Source organism: Aptenodytes patagonicus, chromosome Z (genome assembly GCF_965638725.1).
Source record: "Aptenodytes patagonicus chromosome Z, bAptPat1.pri.cur, whole genome shotgun sequence".
Classification (NCBI taxonomy): domain Eukaryota; kingdom Metazoa; phylum Chordata; class Aves; order Sphenisciformes; family Spheniscidae; genus Aptenodytes; species Aptenodytes patagonicus.
In genome coordinates this window covers 45,710,237-45,732,189 of record NC_134982.1, presented here as the reverse complement: position 1 = coordinate 45,732,189, position 21,953 = coordinate 45,710,237, and the positions used below count along the sequence as shown (strand labels likewise).

General features: G+C 40.0%; 1 protein-coding gene across 1 annotated transcript in view; it reads left to right on the top strand.

Moving 5' to 3' along the window:
• Positions 1-18,792: 18,792 nt before the first annotated feature.
• SLC28A3 (solute carrier family 28 member 3) overlaps positions 18,793-21,953 on the top strand; it is a 44,379-nt gene continuing 41,218 nt past the window's right edge. Inside the window, exon 1 of the mRNA XM_076362912.1 lies at positions 18,793-18,849. Coding sequence (XP_076219027.1) covers positions 18,793-18,849 — 57 coding nt within the window. The remainder of the gene's footprint in view (positions 18,850-21,953) is intronic.

The following is a 21,953-nucleotide window of genomic DNA, read 5'->3' as shown; positions in this document are numbered from 1 at the left end:
TTACATTTGTAATATGGTGAAGTGGGATAGATGATGGCTTTGTCTATCAGAAACATAGGGAAAAATTGTTTTGAGGTTATGTTGTGTCAGTTTTATGATTAGGTTGCTTTGTCTAGCAGTATATTTAAGAAATTCAGAAAGGTCACTAAGTCAGCAAATATTTAGCTGAAAGGGCACTAATGAACCATCAGTAGATACACCCTGCAGTACGGAAACATTATAATAAACATGCAAGGTAGGAGCTTTGGATATTTTTGAGACATAGTAAAACAAGATCTGCAAAAAAAAGACTGCAAATATAAACTTCCCACCAACAGATTAGTTGTGTGAACATGGGATCTGTTGGCTAAAAGAGGAATCCTTTGGGTCATTATGGTACTGGTTGTCCAAATCCACTTACTTCCTGTTAAATCCTTTGTTTTGACAGACAAGCTGTAGTTTTGTGTCTCTTGGACCTTAAAGATGTATATCCTGAATTGCTTAGTGGGGAGGGGGGTTTGCAACTCCTTATACTAAACTGTGCTTGGAACACATATTTTTTAATCTTAGGCATAATTCCAGGTTGGGTGTCTTGCAAGACAATTTTAACTGTTTCCCAGACAAAGAAAACTTAGTGCAGGGGATGGGTGAAATGGTCCTGTTGGGATGACACAGGGCACAAACATCTCCAAGCTCCAACATAGGGTTCATTTCAGCTGGGATAACTTGTCTGGGCAACACTGCTGTGATGCTGGGGCAACCTAGAGCTGCCCCAAACTGTGCTCTAGGCCAAGCCCTCCCTGAAAGCTATCAGGTTGATAACAGTTTTAGCTGTGTTAAAGCAGTATGTTAAGAGTGGTGTTTAGCCACTCTTGACCTCTTCATCTCCTCAGCTGCCACAAAGGCCTGAACTTCTAAATACCCATTAAAAATTCAAAAGAGCATTTTAAATGGTGCCTTTCCCTCCCCAGGTGGCAGCAGTTTAAAAAAATGCCCTGGAGTTCAAACTGAGTGCACATGTTGCCCTTGGTTCGTGTAGTATTTCACAACCCAAGGAGTTGTTTTCTCAACTGGAGCACATTTCACTTCAACTTCTGCATCTGGTCAATAAATGTAAAATACACAGAAATGGAAAATACCAAAGGATGCTTAATCATGTTTAAGAATTTCAATGAATTTACTTCCCGATATTCAAAGGGGAGGGTTCTTTCTTTCTTTTAAAAGGTTTTGATGTTCCTATTTCTTTTAAGTTGCATTCAGCACTTGAGAGATGACTTTTAATAGAATCACACTGGGTGATCCCATTGCATCAAGCAGAGAGACACTATATCATCTCTAGTACACGTAGAGAACCAGCATGGGAGAGAGATTTAGCCCAGTCACTTCAAGTTAATAGGTTATATTCAACCTTATTTGTCTTCAAGACTTTATATTCCATACTGGGCTTGTTTTTGAGGTTTTGTTCTTGCTGTAGACCTATGGAATATTTATTCAAAACCACAGTGTGTGCTTGCCCTGCTTCAAAGTCATTCATTCAACCAAACTTGAGATATGTAATTAAAGTAGGATTGTTTAATGAAGGTGTATGAGTAGTGTATTTTCCATCCCCTCAGAGGAAGTATCAGCCAAGCAAAAAAATCCCCAAAACCCAAAAGAAAGCTAATGGGTAAGAAATTTGCCCCAAAAGAGCTTGTATTAGTATAGTCCTTTAGCTGATTAAGTCCACATTCTTTCTTTACTTCCTCTTGAAAGTACACACAGAGTCCACATCCTTGGACAGGCCTTGCTATCTGTACCAGATGAAAAGTACTTCTCATACTACTATACTAGATGAAAGGGTAGCATGTGTTAGTAAGGAGGCTCTGATGCTGGAGGAATGGAAACTGGGGGTCCTGGTCAGAGCAGTAAATTAGGGCACAATCCTTAGCTTTGTTATTTTGAAAATATATGCCTGCTGAACTGACAGTGTGGATCAGGTGATGGTTAAAAAAGGAAAGCTAGGACCTTTTGTTGGCAGTTAAGACAGTCTTAGGAGAAGTCAAGGTTAAATCTCTCACCAGTGCTGCTGGTTTTCAAATCTGGGTAACTTGGACTGCAGGTAAATTTACAGATCTGTGTAAAAATGTTGAACCTCACTGTGATGGTGCCAGCCCAGGGACTACAGTCAGCAGAGCTCTATAAGGAGCATGAGCTACGCTGGTTGTGATTTTTACAGCAGTGAAGCTTTGTTGCCTGCGTAATAAGTGTCTCCACAGGGAGCCACACTGAGCACTGTATATTCACACTGTTTCTAAATTACCTTGGATCCCAATAATATCAATGAGGGATTTACCATTAAAGGTAAGGAGTGTAAGCGCAGAGCTTTTTGTGATGTCCTTTTCATTCCCCAGTGAGGATTCCCACTGGCTGGTTTAAGTTCCTGCTTTTCAATGTCCTCCTGCAGTTCCAAGTTCCAGAAACACTGTTAAGTGTGTCAAGGAAGCAATAATCACACAGAAGAATAAGTGTTGTGTTATGTGTATAGCTTTTCCTTGTAGACAGACATCTAAATACTTTCAGGACTTTTGGTCAGGTTCTTCAGATTTCTGATCCATGACTTCCCTCTTTTTGGTCCTTTTGAAGTACTTTATCATAAAAACCACATTTGTTTGTGCTGCTAGAACTTCAAGATTGGTACCACACTTGAGCTTATATTGCACTGGCAGTTTAGAGCAGGATACCTCTATTTACTTATGTAAAAAGCACTTCAGAAAGTAGGTAAGTATCATTGTTTGGGTCATGACAGGAACAAACAATCATATAATAAACACTGACATATTCAGAACTTGTCAGATTCTGACCCCACTTTTAAACAAGTAGAAATAATTGACACTGTTTTATAGCAGAAGATTTTGTTTCACGAGAAAGACTCCCTGAGCTGTACAGACATTCACAGATGGAGTGCTAGTTACAAAAATAATTTATTGTGAGCTTTTGCATGGATAGGGTAGTGTTTACATGGGGAACCAAATCTCTCAAACAGGGCTGTCAGTCACTATGCAGACAGTGCAGGACTCCCCATTGCAAGTGTTGCAATGGCATCTTCACTGGATCAGATGAGACTCCCCAAACTGTAGTTGAGGTGAATTCTTACAGCCCTAGTGATCCTACCAGGATTATAAGTGTCCTGCTCAGTCCTATTAGCAGGACAATTACTCCAGCAAGTGCATGATCCATTGCTTAGGGCTATTTTTAAGTACCTACAAAACATTCTATCTTAGCTGTGAACAAAAGACTATCCTACCTTACCATTCCTACATAGGCAAGAACCGTTTCTACTGACTATTCAAATTCTCTTATCTATGCACATTTTGGTCAACTCCTTTCCCTTCAGTAGGAACTGCCCAGGGCGTCCCCCAGGATTAGTCAGTTTCTCCGCCCAGGGTGTGAATTGACACATCTCAACTTGCTCATAGTGCCTATCCACTGGTCTCAGCCCCGCAGGGGCTGCCAGGGTAAGCCCTGGCGCCGCTGGGAATCCAGCACATGGAGAGATCCAGTACCAATTAGGCAGTTGCTTTGAGACAAAGCAAGCTCGGAATTCAGTCAAGTAATTTGTCACAAATGAGTCCACTCTCTCATCTGTACAGAGAAAGCTGAGGAGTTGCCATGACTAAGCACTCCAGGTATGCACACAGGCACAGCCTTTGTATACACAGTCCTTGCACATGCCAGCCACACCACAACTATAACTACAGGAAGAACTTGAATTTCCTCCTTATATCACAATTATAAACTAATTTCCATGGGTTTTACCACACCTGCCTTCACAGAAAGTGCAACATGCATGCATTACTTACCTTTAATTCACCTTCGACCTCAGAGGTCTAATTTTCACAACCACCGCGATTCTCTATCTTGTTGACTCTCTGTAGCATTTCATCCCACTGAACAGAAAGGCAAAACTGTTATAAGTAAAAATCAACTAATGAGTCTGCACACATGCCCAAAGCTAAACTGCGTCCTCTGTGAAGCTTATTGACACAATTGTCCGACGAAAATCAGTTGTCTTTACACCGTCTATAGGCTCTATTCATGTGTCTAAGCAATGACTAGAAGTGGTGTTGGAAAGATTTCCAGCATACAAAAGGTATAATTTAGCAAGCATAATTAAAAGAAACAAACAAACAAACAAACAAACAAACTACTGCCCAAAGAAAACATGGTATGCTAACATTTCAGCTCATCTCTGCATGTGACATTTACAGATTGATGCCAGTTATATTTCTATACATAAAAGGTTAGAAGAAACAGTTCAAGTGACAGATAGCCAATAGATATATTTTTTCCTCAGTTAGATTAAGAGAATTATATCCAAATACCATCTATTGATGAAGATATTTTAGATCAATAAGGCAATTTTAGATTAATAAGACATTAAAAGACAGCCTTGTAAACCCAATTGAATTTCTCTGTCTTTGAACTTATGTTCACAGCTCCAGATGCCTAACCCCTTTCTGAAACGTAGTCATTGAACCTAGGTAAGATTTCCACCCTAATTAAGTAATTTCCCTATTAGTAATCTTTTAAATAATCCTTCCTATTACCTTTAAGTGTATATCTTTCTTCTTTTGTTTGTTTGTTTGTTTTCATTCTGTATTCACATGAATGTGCTACGGAAGCATCTATGTAGTGTTATTCTCTTTTACTTAGCCTGTGTCACATGATTAAGATATCACATAAAATCCTTTTCCTCTGTTTCTCAGGAAGCCTGCTTTATTTGGGGTGGTCTCTTTGAACTCTCCTGAAGTTGCTGCTAATGTCTGAGAATCAACAGCTGTAGGATTCCTGCTGTTTAGCCTTACACGGGTATTTGTCATAAGGTAAAACACAATAGCCCTCAAAGGCCCTTGACTTTCCTCCAAGAAATCTTTCCTCCCTAATTCATTGCGCTTGCTAAACATGAAGTTCTTTTACATTAATGTTTCCCTCCTGTCAAGGGGCAACTTTAGGTCATCTGGGAGGGATAAAAAAGTTTAATTTCTACTGCCACAGAAAACCAAGGAAGTGAATAATTTTCTCAGCAGTTAGTCCACTCAACTATTCACACAGATTTCAACAGTATTTCAGAGGGATACCTGGGAGCCAGACTAGGAGCAAGAGGCAGTGACTAGTGTGGACCGAAGACTGAACTCACAGCGGAACCTGGGAGAGAAGAAAGCAGCACCTGGCCACTCAGCCATCTCATAACTGTGGGAGTAGTATATTTTCATAAAGTCCATCTGGCAAGAAGTTAAAATTATTCTGAAAATGCTCAAATTTCCCCCACCATTTATCTATGTAGCAAACAAATTCTCCAACACGCGTTATGAAAGAATTCAAAGTATTCCACACACGCTAGATGTCATGTCTCAAATGTAAGATGCTCTGGACTGTCCAGCCTTTATTCTCTCCCCTGCCTCCATTAGCTTACTTAATTTTCCAATAAGTTTAATACTTTTTTTGCTTTCTTAGCAAAAGACTTCAGATGAAGGAACAGAACAGTTCAATCAATATCAATGCTTTATGAGGTATGCAAAATATATGTTTGTACAAAAATAGCTGCAAAAACACATAATGTTTCTTTAATAGCATTTACTGTCACTTTGTACAGATGTAGAAGAGTTTTAAAAACGAAGATTCAGGGGTTTGTGTCCACATCTCATCAAACTTGACACCATTCTAATTTTTTCAAAACTGTTTTTATCTTAGTAAGAACTTTTTACTTTCTGCTTTTCCCCTAAGAATGCAAGACAAGTAGCTGGGAATTTTGGAGAAAAATGTTCCCCTGTGGTAAAAATTAGTCCCAAAGTCAGATTTTCCAAGAAAACCGTGTGTTGAGGGATGAACTTACATACATAAAATTGTGTTTCTTTCCCAGAAGACAGTAATTTCTTCCCTTCATCCTTTATTCTCATGATACTGTGGAGTTTTAGGGTTTATCTTTTACATTGATAACATAATGAAAATGTTTCTAAAAACTGAATAGGCCATAGTGCAAACACCTGCATCTTGGAGATTATAGAAATTAACAAATAATACCTTTTTGGTCCAAGTTTTTCAAACATGGAAGGGACCTTTTTCACTCAGAGAAGTCAGTAGAGAGATAAGCAGGACTGGCTAAATAAATGTTAGGATATATAGCAAAAAGTAAAGCAACTAATCTTCCACTTGCCAAACATTTGTGAATGATAACCGTGCTTTTCTTTCACTCACCTTTCCTTTGAGGAGCAAAATCTAAGCAGTAATATGGAATAATCATAAAAATACTTGTCCGTCTACAGTTTCACCCTGACTTTTCCCACAACTCTTCTTTTGGTTTTTTTTCTGGCTTTCATCATGGAGATCTTGGCAGCTTTCGCAAAAATTTGCATCGAAAAACATGGTCACTGATTGCCAGAATCGGGAAAACTCTGGAAAATCTACCTGCGTTTTGTCATTAGGTCGGGATTGAAGCTGCTCTGCCCACCTCATGGCCTAGCTCTTTTTTGTTTGAAGTCACAGTTTACCCAGGGCATGTAAGAGAGATTGTCCGAGATTTTATTACCTCAAAGCTTTTGAAATTTGTCACAAAATGTTCTAGAAACCATAGCTGAGTAAAGTTAGCACAACTATAAATACTGAATATGATCAGTTAAGTATGTTAAAAAATTGAATTTTTGAACAACTGCACAAGTCCTAGCTATGAAGTTACTTCCCGCAGTTCAGCAATGAAAAAACAATGACCTTTCTCTTTTTAGATACCTCACCTGTTTCTTCATACTCCTGCTCATCTTCTCTATGTACCTTCCAAATTATTAAGAATCATATTGCTATGTATTTGCCTGCTGTGTATACAGTAAGCAGTGCTGTACATTAACATTTTTATAGGACCCAAAAAACCCTTTCTGGCCTAGCCAGGCTGCACTGAAACAAAGTTGGTACCGAGCCCACATCTTTCGATGCTCCTCACAGGAGGAGGCTCGATCGGGACGGTTTTCCGAGGTAAATAACTCAATAACAACCAGTTTGTTATTAAGCAGGCATGCTTTAATACAGCGCTGGGCAGCACTGGGGATTGCTCCGCCACAAGTGCTCCAACGGGTTAGCAAAGCACATCAGTTTATATACAGAAAAATCATACATATTCATCAGATTTCCTGGAAAGGGTGGTCTTACGGTGATGAGTTCCCAGAATTCATTTACATAGTCCAAGCATGCTCAGTGAAATTAGGGTTAGGGTCTTTTCACCCTCCGGTGGTCGTCCATAGTCTTCCTCACTCTGTCCGCTAGTTGAACTTTGGGCTTCCTTTGTCCATGTATAGTCATTAAGTTAGCTTATCATCAGTCCTTCGACTCTGGAATGTTACAAGGGGGTCAGTTTAAATTAGTTTTTTGGCACTTATCTCAACACAGTCATCCTGAGTTCCTACTATCAGTGATTTACACAGGAAGCCTAATGAGCTAGCTCAAGGCCTGTTTAATCTTGTCAGGCAAGAAGTTACACGTTTCGAACTGACCTATCATCAACTCTACTCAACAAATAACTAAAACTATGCAAGTGAAGCTAAGAAAAATACAAGTAAAGCTTTTTGTGTATCACAGCAAGGTTTTAGCCAGGGATTGTCAGGGATTTAATCCTTTCATTCCCCCCTTTTCTCTAAACTTTGTAAATTCCTTTACAAAGATTCTAGGTTGTCATATTTCATTACCTTAGGCAAAGCCCGAACTCTCATAGCCAGTTTGTTTAGCTCATACCACAAAAGGCAATTGACAGCTGTTAATACAATGACAAACATCAACAATATCAAAAGTGGGTAAACTAAAACATTCAAAGTTTTTTCTGCAGAGGGTGAGTATCCTGAAAAGATATCCCACCATTGATGGGCGGTATCAGATTCAATTTGGCTAGACAGTCCAACAAGTTTGTCTCTAGCTATCACTGTTTTAATGATAGATTCAGCCAGTGTCTTATTTCGTCTCTTTAAACGTTCTCGAAGTTCTTGAGATTGGTTCAATGTCTTATTTAATTTCTCTAGAGATAAACTTGTATGACTTAAATTTAAGCTCTTATAATGCCAAAACATTGCTGCTTGTTCTTCTGTATATGCAAAAAATGAATATGTTTGTCCATACCAAGTTAAATGGGTTATATTTTTGAGGCATCCTATGAATGGGGTGGTCATGTTGTATTCTTCAACTACTGATCGATTATTAGTCACTAAGCACACATATCTAGCATTAACTTCTACAAACATTTCGAACTCATTAGGAGACAGGATTGTCCATTTACAACTATTAATAGAATGTTCTAACAAGCAGGGTTCATATAATTGGGATTGTTGTCCACACAAGGTGCCATCAAAGGTGGTTTCACAAAGATCTAAATCGTATGTTTTATTATTATTTCCAATATACTTCGCTCGGAATTCTGGTAACCAATATTCTAGGTTCTCTTGGCTCAAAAAGAGTGTTGGTAGAATTAAAAATTTACACATTACTTCAGGGTTGGTTACATTATAGAATATCAATTTCCCTGCGCACCATCTATCATTGCACTGCACAGATTGTGAATAGGCTTTTATCCCATGTCTAGGATGGACCCATTGTCCAAATAGTTTCCTCCACATGAACTCATTATTACCCCTCAGGTAGGACTGCACCTTATCCTTTTGTTTCAACTGCCACATAGTTTGTAGGGTGCAAACAGTCCAATCCATAAATTTTGTCAAATTTTTAAGCGATTGTATCTGGGCAATTGTACTTTCATTAAAGAGAAATAAGGACTCTTTATCATATTTCAAAGTCTGTATCTGAGGATTAAAGGTGGTTGGCATCCATTCAGCCTGAATCTTAATTGCTTGAGCTACATCGAATCCTGCTGTTCCAACTTTGTTCCTTGAAGTCTCTGGATCTACTGAATTTATGAATCCTATTCCAGTTCCTGCATCTCCAAGCAAAGTGTCATACCAAGCTCATTTTGTTCTACAGGGAGGTGTGGCTGGAAAGGAGACGTTAAAAAACAACATATGTTTTTGCTTAATTCTTGCCACATTTATACAAGTTGATGGCAATCTGATTAGTTGGTCCTGATTCATGGTGGGTCGTGGGTTTAACAATGTTAAGGAGGCCACCACTCCAGCAGTTCTCCTGACACTTCCATTTGTACACATTAGTGTATCCCAATCACCAGTTTTCCAGGTGTGTGTCTCATTTATAGGGGTGTTACTCCCAAGAAAGCACTTCTTCATTTGCAGTGGAGGTCCTATCCCTTTGACTGCACAACATTTTAAGGTGACGTCTGTTACCACAGTGATATTCGTCAAATTTGAGCATAATATAAAGGTCGTCCCATGCCACCCTGTCAATTTGCTCCTTCTAGTATAGGGTTCCCATAGAGAACAGTTTTCAGAAAAGTAGACTAATGTCTCAGTGTTGTTTCCCCAAATCCACCTGAAACCATCAACAGATTCATTTGTTTTTCTCAAGGGCCAACCGGGAGTGAATGCACTTATCAACCCAAGGCTGAAGCATAGCAACATTAATATTTGTTTCAGATCAGTCTTACAGATGTGGGTTCTACGGGTTGGGATTTCCATGATCCACCAGGCGCCTTTTTAATTCTCGAATAGTGGATCCAAGCAGTGTGCTTCTCAAGCTTGACTGCAATGTAGGTCATGAGTAGAACTTGAAAAGGGCCGCTCCACTTCTCTTCGAGAGGATCACCTGAAATATTTTTAACATAAGCCCAATCTCCGGGTTTAAACAAGCGTGTCGGGGAATCCAAACCCCATGCTCTGGTGGACATTAGTAATCTATTTACTTCTTGTAATTGTTTCCCTAATGCAGTCAGATATTGTTGTATATTAATTTCTCCTACTTGGGTGAGATCTTGCCCTTGGTATCTAGTTTGAAATGGTCTTCCATATAGAATTTCAAAAGGACTCAGTTTTTCCTTAATTCTTGGTTTGACTTGGAGCCTTAGTAATGCGATAGAGAGGGCATGATCCCATCTTAAATTGGTTTCCTGGCAAATCTTACTCAATTGTGTCTTTATTAAATGATTCATCTTTTCCACTTGCCCACTTGCTTGCGGGTGATAAGCTGTGTGCAATTTCCAATTGATTTTTAAAAATTCACTAACTTTTTGAACTATTTGTGACACTAAGTGTGGTCCCCTATCAGAGGAGATCACTTCTGGCACTCCAAATCTGGGAATAATTTCTTTCAATAAAATTCTCATTACCTCTCAGGCTTTATTTGTTCTGCAAGGGAAAGCCTCAGGCCATCCAGAAAAGGTGTCAGTTAATACTAATAGGTACTTATACCCCCTTTTTCTAGGGAGTTCTGAAAAGTCTGTCTGCCAATTTTGACCCGGAACTTTCCCTTTGTCAACACTTCCAAATTTTACACTATTTTCTACCTTTGGATTATTCTTTAAGCGTATTTCACATCTATCAACCGTGGTTTTTATAGTTTGAAACAAATTCCTGGCTACTATTTGCTTCATTAGGGAACTATACAAAGCTCCAGTTCCCCAATGAGTCTTGTCATGTTCTGTTTTTACCAGTTTCCATAATATTCTAAAGGGAAATATTATTCTGTTATCCTTTCATTTTGCCCAACCTGATGTTTCAACTTCTGCTTCCAAATCTTTAATTAATCTAAGGTCCTTTTCATCATAATCAATCAAGTCTGGTAGTGGCAAAGCTCTTTCAGGAATCAAACTAAATACCTCACCTTGTTCCACCGCTCTTTTTACCTTATAATCTGCCAATTTATTCCCCACCTCCTGAGCAGTGTTACCCTTTTGGTGCCCCTTGCAGTGCATAATTGCAACTGCCAAAGGCAATTGTACTGCATCTAGAAGTCTTAGGATCATGTCAGCATGCTTAATATGTTTCCCTTGGGCTGTCAGAAGTCCCCGTTCCTTCCAGATAGCTCCATGGGCATGAACTACACCAAAGGCATATTTTGAATCCGTCCAGATATTCACTCGCAGTCCTTCGGCAAGTTCTAATGCTCTCACTAAAGCAATTATTTCACCTCATTGTGCGGATGTACCCTTAGGGAGTGACTTTGCTCCCACCACTTGGTCTGTGGTGGTCACGGCATACCCTGCCATCCGAGCTCCATCCTTTACAAAACTACTCCCTGTCGGTATACCAAGTGTGTTCAGCTTCCTCCAGCGGCTCCTCCTTCAAGTCAGGCCTGCTTGCATACACAGTCTCAATGGTCTCTATGCAGTCATGCACAACAGTCTCCATTTCCTGCTTATCACTTAGAAAAGAAGCAGGGTTAATAACGGTAGATGTGACAATTTCTACATCACCTTGTTCCATCAGGACTGCTTGATATTTCAGGAACCTTGATGGCGAGAGCCAATGTCCTCCTTTTTGTTCCAAAACAGAAGTTACAGCATGGGAAGTGTGCACAATCATCTTTTGTCCCAAAGTGAATTTTCGGGCTTCTTGAATAATCAAAACAGCAGCGGCCACCGCCCGAAGGCATCCTGGCCATCCTTTACTGACCTCATCCAATTGTTTGGAAAAGTACGCTACTGCTCGCTTATAACGGCCCAGCCTCTGGGCTAGAATTCCCAAAGCCACTCCTTGCCTTTCATACGAGAACAGCCAGAAGGGCTTTGTTGTATTGGGCAGACCCAAAGCTGGAGCCCTCATTAGTTCCAATTTCAATTCTTTGAACGCCCTCTTAGCTTCATGAGTCCATATTAGTTGTGTCTGGCTATTTTTCAGCAGTTCATATAGAGGCTTAACCAAAAGTCCATAATTATAGATCCACAATCAGCACCAACCTGTCATTCCCAAAAAGGTTCGAAACTCTTTTACCGTGGTTGGTTCTGGAGTCCTGCAAATAGCTTCTTTTTGGTCATTCCCGAGCTGTCTCTGTCCCTTAGAAACCACAAATCCCAGGTATATTACTTCTCTCTTCAAGATCTGGGCTTTCTGTAATGAGACTCGGTAACCACTTAGTCCAAGAAAAGTCAACAAACTCACAGTCCGTTCTTTACATTCTTCGTCCTTTTCTGTGGCTATCAAAATATCATCCACATATTGCAAAAGAATCCCATTTCCTGGAGTTCTTTCCCAGGCGTCTAATTCTTTAGCTAATTGATTTCCAAAGATCGTGGGGCTGTTTTTAAATCCTTGAGGTAGCACTGTCCAGGTTAGTTGGGGTTTTCATCCTGAATCAGGGTTTTCCCATTCAGAGGTGAATAGATTGCAACTTTCAAGGGCCAAGGTGAGGCAAAAGAATGCATCTTTCAGATCTAATACTGTGAACCATTCATGGGTTTCTTTTAAACTAGTCAATAAGGTGTATGGGCTTGCCACCACCGGGTGTAAACGTTCAACTATCTTATTTATTGCCTGCAGGTCTTGTATCAATTGATAGGTTTTGCCATCAGGCTTTTTGACAGGCAGAATAGGGGTGTTGTACTCTGAAGAGCATTCAGTTAATAATCCGAATTTTATAAATTCTTCTATAATGCTTTTCACTCCTCGCCTGTCTTCCAATTTCAGGGGATATTGCTTTACCCTAATGGGTCGTGCTCCCTCTTTGAGTTTAACAACAACCAATTCTGCATTTTTAGCCTTTCCAGGTATTCCTGAGGCCCATACTGCTGGGTAGACCTGGTCTTTTATTTCTTGTATAATTTCCTCTTCCTTAATTTGGGGTTCAGTAAGAGCCAAACTTAACATTTCAATGTGGTTTTCTTCTGGTATTTTAAATTCAGCTTTTCCATCTCTAAATCTTATTTTGGCATTCAATTGTTCTAATAATTCCTTTCCTAACAGTGATTTAGGAGCCTCAGGCAGATAGAGGAATTTATGAATCCCTACACTTTTTCCAATTTTGAATTTTAATGGTTTCAGAAAGAACGCCTTCTCAACCTGTCCAGTTGCTCCCACAATATTAACAGTTTGCCTAGTCACAGGTAATAAGGTCTGATTTAATGCTGAAAATGTGGCACCTGTATCTATTAAAAATTCTACAGGTTTCTCTTCCTTCCCTAGCTGAACTTTTATCAAGGGTTCCTCTAGGGAAGATTCCCCTGGTCCCTGTCAATTATCTTTCATATCAGTAACCATCACCGACTTGCCCAATCTTGGGCAATCCTTTTTCCAATGCCCCATTTGCTTATAATACGCACGCTGATCCTTCAGGAGGGGTTGATTTCCCCTAGGTGGGGCACTTACACCGCTTCTCATGGCTCCTCTCCCTCCATCAGTGTTATTTCTTGATGGGTTCCCTGAGGGTACCTGGCCCCCTGTGGTGCACAAAGCAGCCACTGTAGCATTGGCAATCGTTTTGCTCATTACTCTCTCTTTCTGACTATCTCTATTCCGATACACTTGCCAAGCAGTCTCCAGCAATTTCTCTAAATCTCTAACATTTGTTCCTTGCACTTTCTATAACTTTCTCTTGATATCATCCACTAACTATCCTAAAAACAGGAATATCAACTGACCCTTTCCCTCCTGAGAGTTAGGGTCTAAAGGAGTATATTTCTGCATCCCTTCTTTTAATCGGTTCAAAAAATCAGTAGGGGATTCTTTTCTATCTTGTTTAATTTCATACAATTTAGACCAATTCACTGATTTGGGGACAGCATTTCTTATTCCGTAGGCAATCCATTCCCTGTACCACACTAATAAATCCCGGGCTCCCATCTGGTTAGGGTCCCAACCGGGATTAGTAATCGGAACATGGTTATCCACTCTTCCCGGCAGAGTTCCAGCCAAATCAGAGCCTGTACCTGGGCTCTGGCCGCTCTTGCAACCATCTGCTTTTCTGACTCACTAAACACCGCATCCAACATTGCATCCACATCCTCCCAATCAGGGTCCTGAGTTTTAACAATCAATTCAAATCCTTTAGCAACCTTTTCGGGATCATCCCGATAATTCCCTGCAGTAGCTCGCCAACCATCTAAATCCGCTAAAGTGAAAGGCACTTTAATTCTGACAGGTCCTCCCACTCCCATTGCCTGTCTTAGTGGAGCCTGTATGATAGGTCCCACCTTACTTCGAGTTCTGGTAATGATGGGAGAAAATCCAACATTAGTTTCTTCCCTTTCCCTTGCCCCTGGTTCCTCACCCCCAACAGCACTAGTATTTCCTTCTCTATCACCTTCTTTTTCTGGTGGAGGCAAACAATCCTCTAATCTCTCATTCTATGGATCAATCTTTAAACATCTCTGTCCAATGCTACAAGCCGAGCAACATCTTTTTAGTTTCCCATTTTGCTTGTTTTTCTCTTTTTCTGTCGCCAGGACCATAGGGTCCCGAGGTGCTAAATTGATTCCGCATTCTTTCTGCCATTCAGGGTGATTTCGCAGAGTAAAAAAACATATCTGCATAAACCACTTCATCCCATTTTCCTTCTCGGCACAGAAATAACATGAGTTGCAACACAATACTGGAGTTCAATGTTCCGTTAAAAGACCATTTTTCTCCATCTTCTAGCTTATATAAAGGCCACCACTGATTACAATATTTAATTAAGGTTTTATGATTTACACTCCCTCCAGGTGGTCCCCCAATATTTTTCCAATGAGCTAAAATACAGCCCAAAGTGTTCTTTTTCAAAACTCTGCCTGGTTGGTTCCCCATTCTAAAATTTATGCGACACAAGGACAGGAGCCGGGGCACGAACACCACACACAATTAACAATTAGTATCACAGATTCAATAACAATTATGACATAGATAGCATGATCAGAGATTTTCAAATACGCGTATACCAGACATATGCGTGTATCACACATGCATATGTAAACCAAAATCAGATACAAATGCACAAACAAACAACCATACTAATCAAATGATCAATACAACCATGCAACGGAGTAACCAAATGATCAATACAAATTGTACATGCAATTGTATGCCACCCGACGGGGTTCTCACGAACCGCGACTTATGAGCAGCTTCAAATGACCGGTCTTGAAACCAAAAGAATGCTTTATTCTTACCAGAGGTCCTTGTCTGCCCCCGTGAGGATCCACCAAATCGGTGAGTCCCTCCAGAGAATTCTCCGGGGCCAGCCAAGGGAGTCGCCGACTCAGGGGTTCCTGCAGCTGGACAGAGATGGTCCCATCTGGGTCGCCAAACTGAAACAAAGTTGGTACCAAGCCCACATCTTTCGATGCTCCTCACAGGAGGAGGCTCGATCGGGACGGTTTTCCGAGGTAAATAACTCAATAACAACCAGTTTGTTATTAAGCAGGCATGCTTTAATACAGCGCTGGGCAGCACTGGGGATTGCTCCGCCACAGGTGCTCCAACGGGTTAGCAAAGCACATCAGTTTATATACAGAAAAATCATACATATTAATCAGATTTCCTGGAAAGGGTGGTCTTACGGTGATGAGTTCCCGGAATTCATTTACATAGTCCAAGCATGCTCAGTGAAATTAGGGTTAGGGTCTTTTCACCCTCCGGTGGTCGTCCATAGTCTTCCTCACTCTGTCCGCTAGTTGAACTTTGGGCTTCCTTTGTCCATGTATAGTCATTAAATTAGCTTATCATCAGTCCTTTGACTCTGGAATGTTACAAGGGGGTCAGTTTAAATTAGTTTTTTGGCACTTATCTCAACACAGTCATCCTGAGTTCCTACTATCAGTGATTTACACAGGAAGCCTAATGAGCTAGCTCAAGGCCTGTTTAATCTTGTCAGGCAAGAAGTTACACGTTTCGAACTGACCTATCATCAACTCTACTCAACAAATAACTAAAACTATGCAAGTGAAGCTAAGAAAAATACAAGTAAAGCTTTTTGTGTATCACAGCAAGGTTTTAGCCAGGGATTGTCAGGGATTTAACCCTTTCAGCATGACAACTTCAGAGCAGATTGAGCATTGCTGTGTTGTTGAAAGCCTCTCCTGTTAGCAAGACCTCTGGTTTCCTTTACCTGCATTAGAATCTAAGGAAAACACTTTGAGGGGGTGATGTTCAAGCTTTCTGCTTCCTTAATAAATTTCTGGGGAATGACTGAAAACACCTCTTGCGTTTTGAGGAAAGGATCCAAGAAAATAACTGTTATATACAAAACTTTTTAAAAAATGTTCATTTCTCAAGTTTATTCATTTTCTAGGTTTTGGTCATATGTGTGATAAAACAACAGTGGTTCATTGTGCCAGCTGCCTGCAAAGTTGTAAAGATACACAATACATTGAAATGAAATCTTCCTTAGTCCATATAAAAAAGTAGTTTCGCATACTCATTGTGCTATTGAGCTCCTTTTCCAGATTGCTGTTTTAATACAATAAAATGCTTTCCTTTCCTAGTTTCTCAGGCCTGCTAAGCAAAATAGCAGCATTCTTTCAGTAAACTCATAAATTTCTACCATTAAAGAAGGAAGTGAGAAGCACCCAGGAAAATTATATTTATGTCTTCAAATGAGAATGAACTTGCTCCATGTATTATTCACACTAGGAAAAATATAAATCTCAATTACCTGTGAAACTCGGTGAAAGAATTAGGCTTTTTGGTTGGTCTTCCTCTAACTAAGAGAAAGAGAGTCCAGAGTTCATGCAGAAATACTGGAATGGAACATAAAATTTCTTAGTGTTATTCTTAGGAAGTAACTCTTCAGTTATTGTAAATTTTTCTCTCTGTTATTAGTCAGGAGAATTTTGGCAACACGTATTTGCTTGAGCCTAGCACTGTTAGTCTAGTGTTGTAACAACACCCTAAAAATTGAGAGTGCAAGTCTTAAATGCCTTCTTGTATCTGGAGGAATCACATAAGTGGAAAACAGATGTCCAGGCTTGTTATCAATTGAAATGGCAGGATGTGATATCCTTCAGACACGTAACACTTCTTGAAAGCCCATGTCTTCATGTAAGTATTTAAACTAACCAGAAACGGGAAGGGGTTTGCTGTAAATCAAACATTAAGTAGACTGCTGGCTGATCCTGACAAAAAACATCAGTGAGTTCCCACATTTTGTTTAACTACATGGTCCTTTGTCCACAGGGAAATGGCATATTTCATGTTTTCTATAGTGGGTTCAGGATTGGTCTTGGGTATGTGGGTGTTTTTGCTTTCAGTATCCTGTGAGTTTTCTAACATAAAATATAATTCAGAAGAGGAAACTTTGCACTGAAATGATCAAGTCAGTGTTATCCTGACATTTTTCAATGAGAAAACCAGTTTTAAAAATGATCTAACAAGTTGCCAGAAGAGGAACAATAGCAGAAAATACTTGTGTCTTGGCATAGTTACCAGGGTAGAACTTTCTTCCAACCATTCAAGTGCAGACTACAGATTTTAGGATTGCATGGGCTGGATTTGAAAATGACTCACTGCCTTGTTTCCTCTGCCCTCTTCCCTCTGATAGGAAAAGCATGTCCAAGAACTGGCAGCAGGAGAGAAGGAAGAAAGGAAGAGAGAAACTGCTGAGGTATGCAATAATCAGCAGGCAATTATATCAAATTTGTTAAAGATATTTGCAGCTATTTTTGCTGGTGAGTAGTGTGCAGAGAGAAGCAATTAGTCACAGAAATTGCTCTACTCACAGGGCAAATACAAATAGCAACAAACATGCTGTTTTCAAAACCTGGGGCATCAAAAAAGATTCTGAACACTGAAAAACAGAATATATCATTAAAAGTCTTGCTTCCTTACTGAAAAAAAAAGAAAAAAAAACCTAGTCCTTCTTTCTGAGCAATAGTTACAAGATTCAGAGAGCATGTATTGCAACTGTATGATTTATAATATAATTAAAACATAGTTGGAAGATTCCTCAGAAAGATGCATCATCTTATTTTTCATGTAACTGTTCTTTATTTCCAAGAATATATTCAATCATGCTAGTCCATTCTGTTTTTATTGCTAAAACAGGACATAATTTTTTGTTTTTTCACAGGATGAGGCAAAACTCATGACATTTTCAATCCCCATGTAGAAAGTTACAAATTTAGGCACTTAATGAGTACATAAATATACATTGCTGTATATCAAAGAAACAGAACACTCCCTCATTTTTGTTGTCCTTAAAGACAAAAGTTATATTCATTCAAATCCTGTCTGACATTAGTGTCTGTAATAGTGCTACTATTTTCAGTGAACTTACACAGAACAAGCTGTAAATACAAAGTCCATAGGCAACCAAAAACATGGGTAAGAGACCCAGCTGATAGTTCTAAGAATATAACTTTGCCATACTGCAAATAGCAAGCCTGAAAAGTATTAGAAAACTCTCCAGTTAAAAGTGAGTTATCTGAGAACAGATAACCAAATGACCCCATGCCATAAGATTTGGCATGCCAACTGAAAATGCATAACCAATATTTGTTGGAGGTTTGGGAGTTGCTCTTTTTCCCTTGTTTTCTCTTGCTCGATGAAGTCCCTAATCACTATGAAAATAGAGCCACAATAACGTCACGGAAACAGTGATTTGAGAATAGCTGTAAAAACACAAAACCTGTGTTGATCTCTCTAAGATCTGGGTGGGGAAGATTTTCCCCCAGGCAAGTGAGGAAAGCCAGAAGTCATATAAGTACACATATTTGCATTTGGGATCACCCAGAGATACAGGAATCCTCCCTTCTTGTCTCAAGAAACATTGAATGCATTTTCCCACACTGTCCAAAAGGGGCTGTGCCAGGGGAGAGAGAAGGTGGAGCTATAAGCGACCAAGAGCAACCTGAGAGTGCCTCCAGCTAACTAGACTTCAAGTGACAGTCACCAACCCTGTGAATGGATTAACCAGGTGCTGGCTGCTGTTGCCCTGTGCTGCAAGTAGCTTTCTACATTCACCCAAAATCCTTCTGCCCATACTAGGCACATGGAGCTGAAGGAGACCATCTGTGATCGCTCAGGAGTGCACAATTTGGCCTTCCAGGTAAGCGTGGTTTCCTTTGCTTTGTGGGGAAGAGGAAGGACTTAAAAACAATTAACAATGCTTACTTCAGTCCCTGAACAAAGAAAAAGCAATTTCTGCTCTCTGCCTGCAGATATTTTACAACACTCCACATGATTTGCACTGATATCCTGCCAAAGTACAAGGCTCTCGTATAAAAAGCTGGAGCACAATCGACACATTCAGGAGTAGGCTCCGCTTATTGCCTTCATCTGCTGCCTAGCATACTGGTATCTTTGAAAAGTCTCCTGACTCAGTAATATTTCATAGGCTGATGGATCTCACAACTAGCTCATCCACCTCTCCCATCTGGTCTATCAGTTGCTGCTTTTTCCTGAGGATAGGTAATTCACAGTTTTGTTGAAGAGGAGGTCATCATTATGCAGCAGACATATATCTCGTCAAAGCAATGTATATTAATAATACGAGAAAAATAACCATATAATCACAGTAGGGCATATCTTCTTTCTTCCATGCATAAAATAAGTGCAATTGTCTTGTTTTTCTCCCCAGAAGAGCACAGAGAGGAGGTAAGGAGCCAACCCAGAAGGTTCTGCATATTATGCGCACGAAGTAATGTTAACAGCCATTTAAAAAATGCAGATTTCAAAAGTGGAAGCACCAAAAAAACTGTTAACCAGTTAGTTAGTGTTTCTCAGCGCCCAGCATCCCTGCACTTTCATAGGAATTAGAGCAGAGACAAACAGAACCCACAGCCAGGCCGGTTCACTGTACTCGTTACTGAAGGTAGAACAGGTCAGGGAGAGGCAGTGGCTCTAAAAAGTGCTGTGCTAGCAAAGTACCTCTTGCTCTCCTCTGCAGCCTCTGATCCTTACGCTGCTCCTGAGCTCAGCTACCAGGAAGGGTAGCATGTAGTGGGTGTGAACATCGGCTAACAGTATTCAAATAACACAGAAAAGTCTTTGTAGATGCTAAGCATGTGGAATATTATGTAACACCAGTGACATCCAACCATCTGGATATTTATTCATTGGGCTATAGAGACAGACAAGCAATAGATTGATTTGATAATCTGCCGGTCAGGGAATATTTGCGGAATAGAAGGGAGTTAGGGTCAAGTCCCTGCTCCAGCCAACAGTTAATAATTCACGCTAAGTGGGCAGCTTCAAGAGGAAACAGAGAGATAACTCTTAAAACATGATAGCCCAGTGGTTAGGGCATTCTCCTGGGTAATCAGAGCGCCCTCAACGCATCTGTGCTTCAGAGCAGATAGACAAGCAATTTGAACTTGGGTTTCCCTCAGTTCAAGTGAATGAGCTATGAGAGGGCTTCATCCTGGCTGCATTTTCACACAAAATGTGTGCCTAAGATAGCGCAGTCAGCTTCCAAAGTCTGTGCATACAAACCCATGAAGGAGAGAAGTCCCTCCCTAGCTGCAGAAGCTCGGTGCCGAATGCTCTTGAATGACCTAAGCTGAAAATCACCTCTTGTCCAGCAGTCTGTGTGGAGCACAGTACAGTCAGCCGGGATAATCCTCTGTCTTATGCAGCTAGTTCACCTGGGCAATGTGTAGGGAACCCAGGTGCTTCCTTTCCTGTCCATTGCAGAGGTTTGCAAGAGCCTGCAAATCCTCTCTGATTTAAATAATTCAAATGCCAAATCATGGAGACTGTCCAACAATGAAACCTGGGGCCTGAGTCATGTTTTCTGGTTACTTTTTCTTCCTGGAACACCAGAAGGTGTTCACATTTACATTTACACTGTCTATCTCTGCCTCAACATATAAGTAATTTCCTAGAGAAAATAAGACACAGAAGGAAATAGGTAAACTTCTGCATATAGAAAAACAAATCACAGTAGAAGCCACTGAGAAGAAAACAATCTCATAATTTTTGCCAATTTTCTTGTATTTGAGCTTTTCTTGCACAAAGAGTGAATGCTTTTCTTCCTCCAAGATACTGTGTCTTCTAGTATTAAGCAATGAGTATCTTCTCTAAACCACAAAATATAAAGGTGTTCTGGAAAGGGATTAATTTAAGCCATTTTAAGTATCAGTATGGGATTGCACTCCATAGGTACCTTCAGATGTACCTGAGCCATTTAATGATTAACGAACAAAGGGATAGAAAAAATAAGACAGGGACAAAGTAAACCTGGGTTAAGTAGTTTGTTTTATAAAGTAAATAAATCAAGAAAAGAGCTCTCAACGTAATACAAAGCAGCTCAAGCCTAGCAAGTAATGCATGAAGGATCATATCAGAGCTTTATTATGTCAAGAATGAGAGGCATTGTGCCTTCTGTTGTGGAGGGACTCTAACAGGATGAAGAGATTGTAATACAGAGTAATCTGCCTTTTGATTAGTCATACAAATGGTCAAAGAGGGGTAACTATTTGAGCTCTTCTCAATTTCATATTGGCTGAAACACACGCATTCTTCTGTACTATGATAGGATTTTCATTGCATCACGGAAGTATAAAACTTTTTCAACCAACCCTCAGAAATCAGTTAACCAATGTTAACTTTCAGAGAGGGCATGCATCCACATAACATAAAGTTCTGTTAACACCATCAATTACATTTAAAAAAAGTATGATCCTGCAAAATATCATCTACTTCTTTTGTACACTGTGCAGATTCCACTTGAACTGTTTATAGGCATAGCGTCAAAAACTGCCGGTCCTGCGTTATTGCCTTGTGATAATGCCAGTACCTGGGAGACGCAGGAGCAACTTTTTATCTCATTAACAGCTCAAAACGGTCTCAAAAGAAAACAGACAACAAAACCCAAATGTACAGCTCCTCTGTGTCTCTCATTCTCTCTCTCTTTTCAATATTAGGGACATCTGAGTTACTAACAGCCATTTGAGTGTATTACAATGAGTAAGCTTCTTGTATCAGTTTTAAGAACATACATAGCTCTACTCACACTGCCAATCTTCCCAAGCACTCTCCTGCCTTTCAGTGCAATGTAACCTTAATAAAACCCCAATGCAATTGTTAAGTCCTACATGCTAAAGTTACCTGCTCTGGATGTTACCTCGTAGCTAGAATCAACAGATTGCCACGTTGTTTATACCAAGACATTGAGGTTTTTAATATTTTTTCCCCCTGTAAATATGTCAT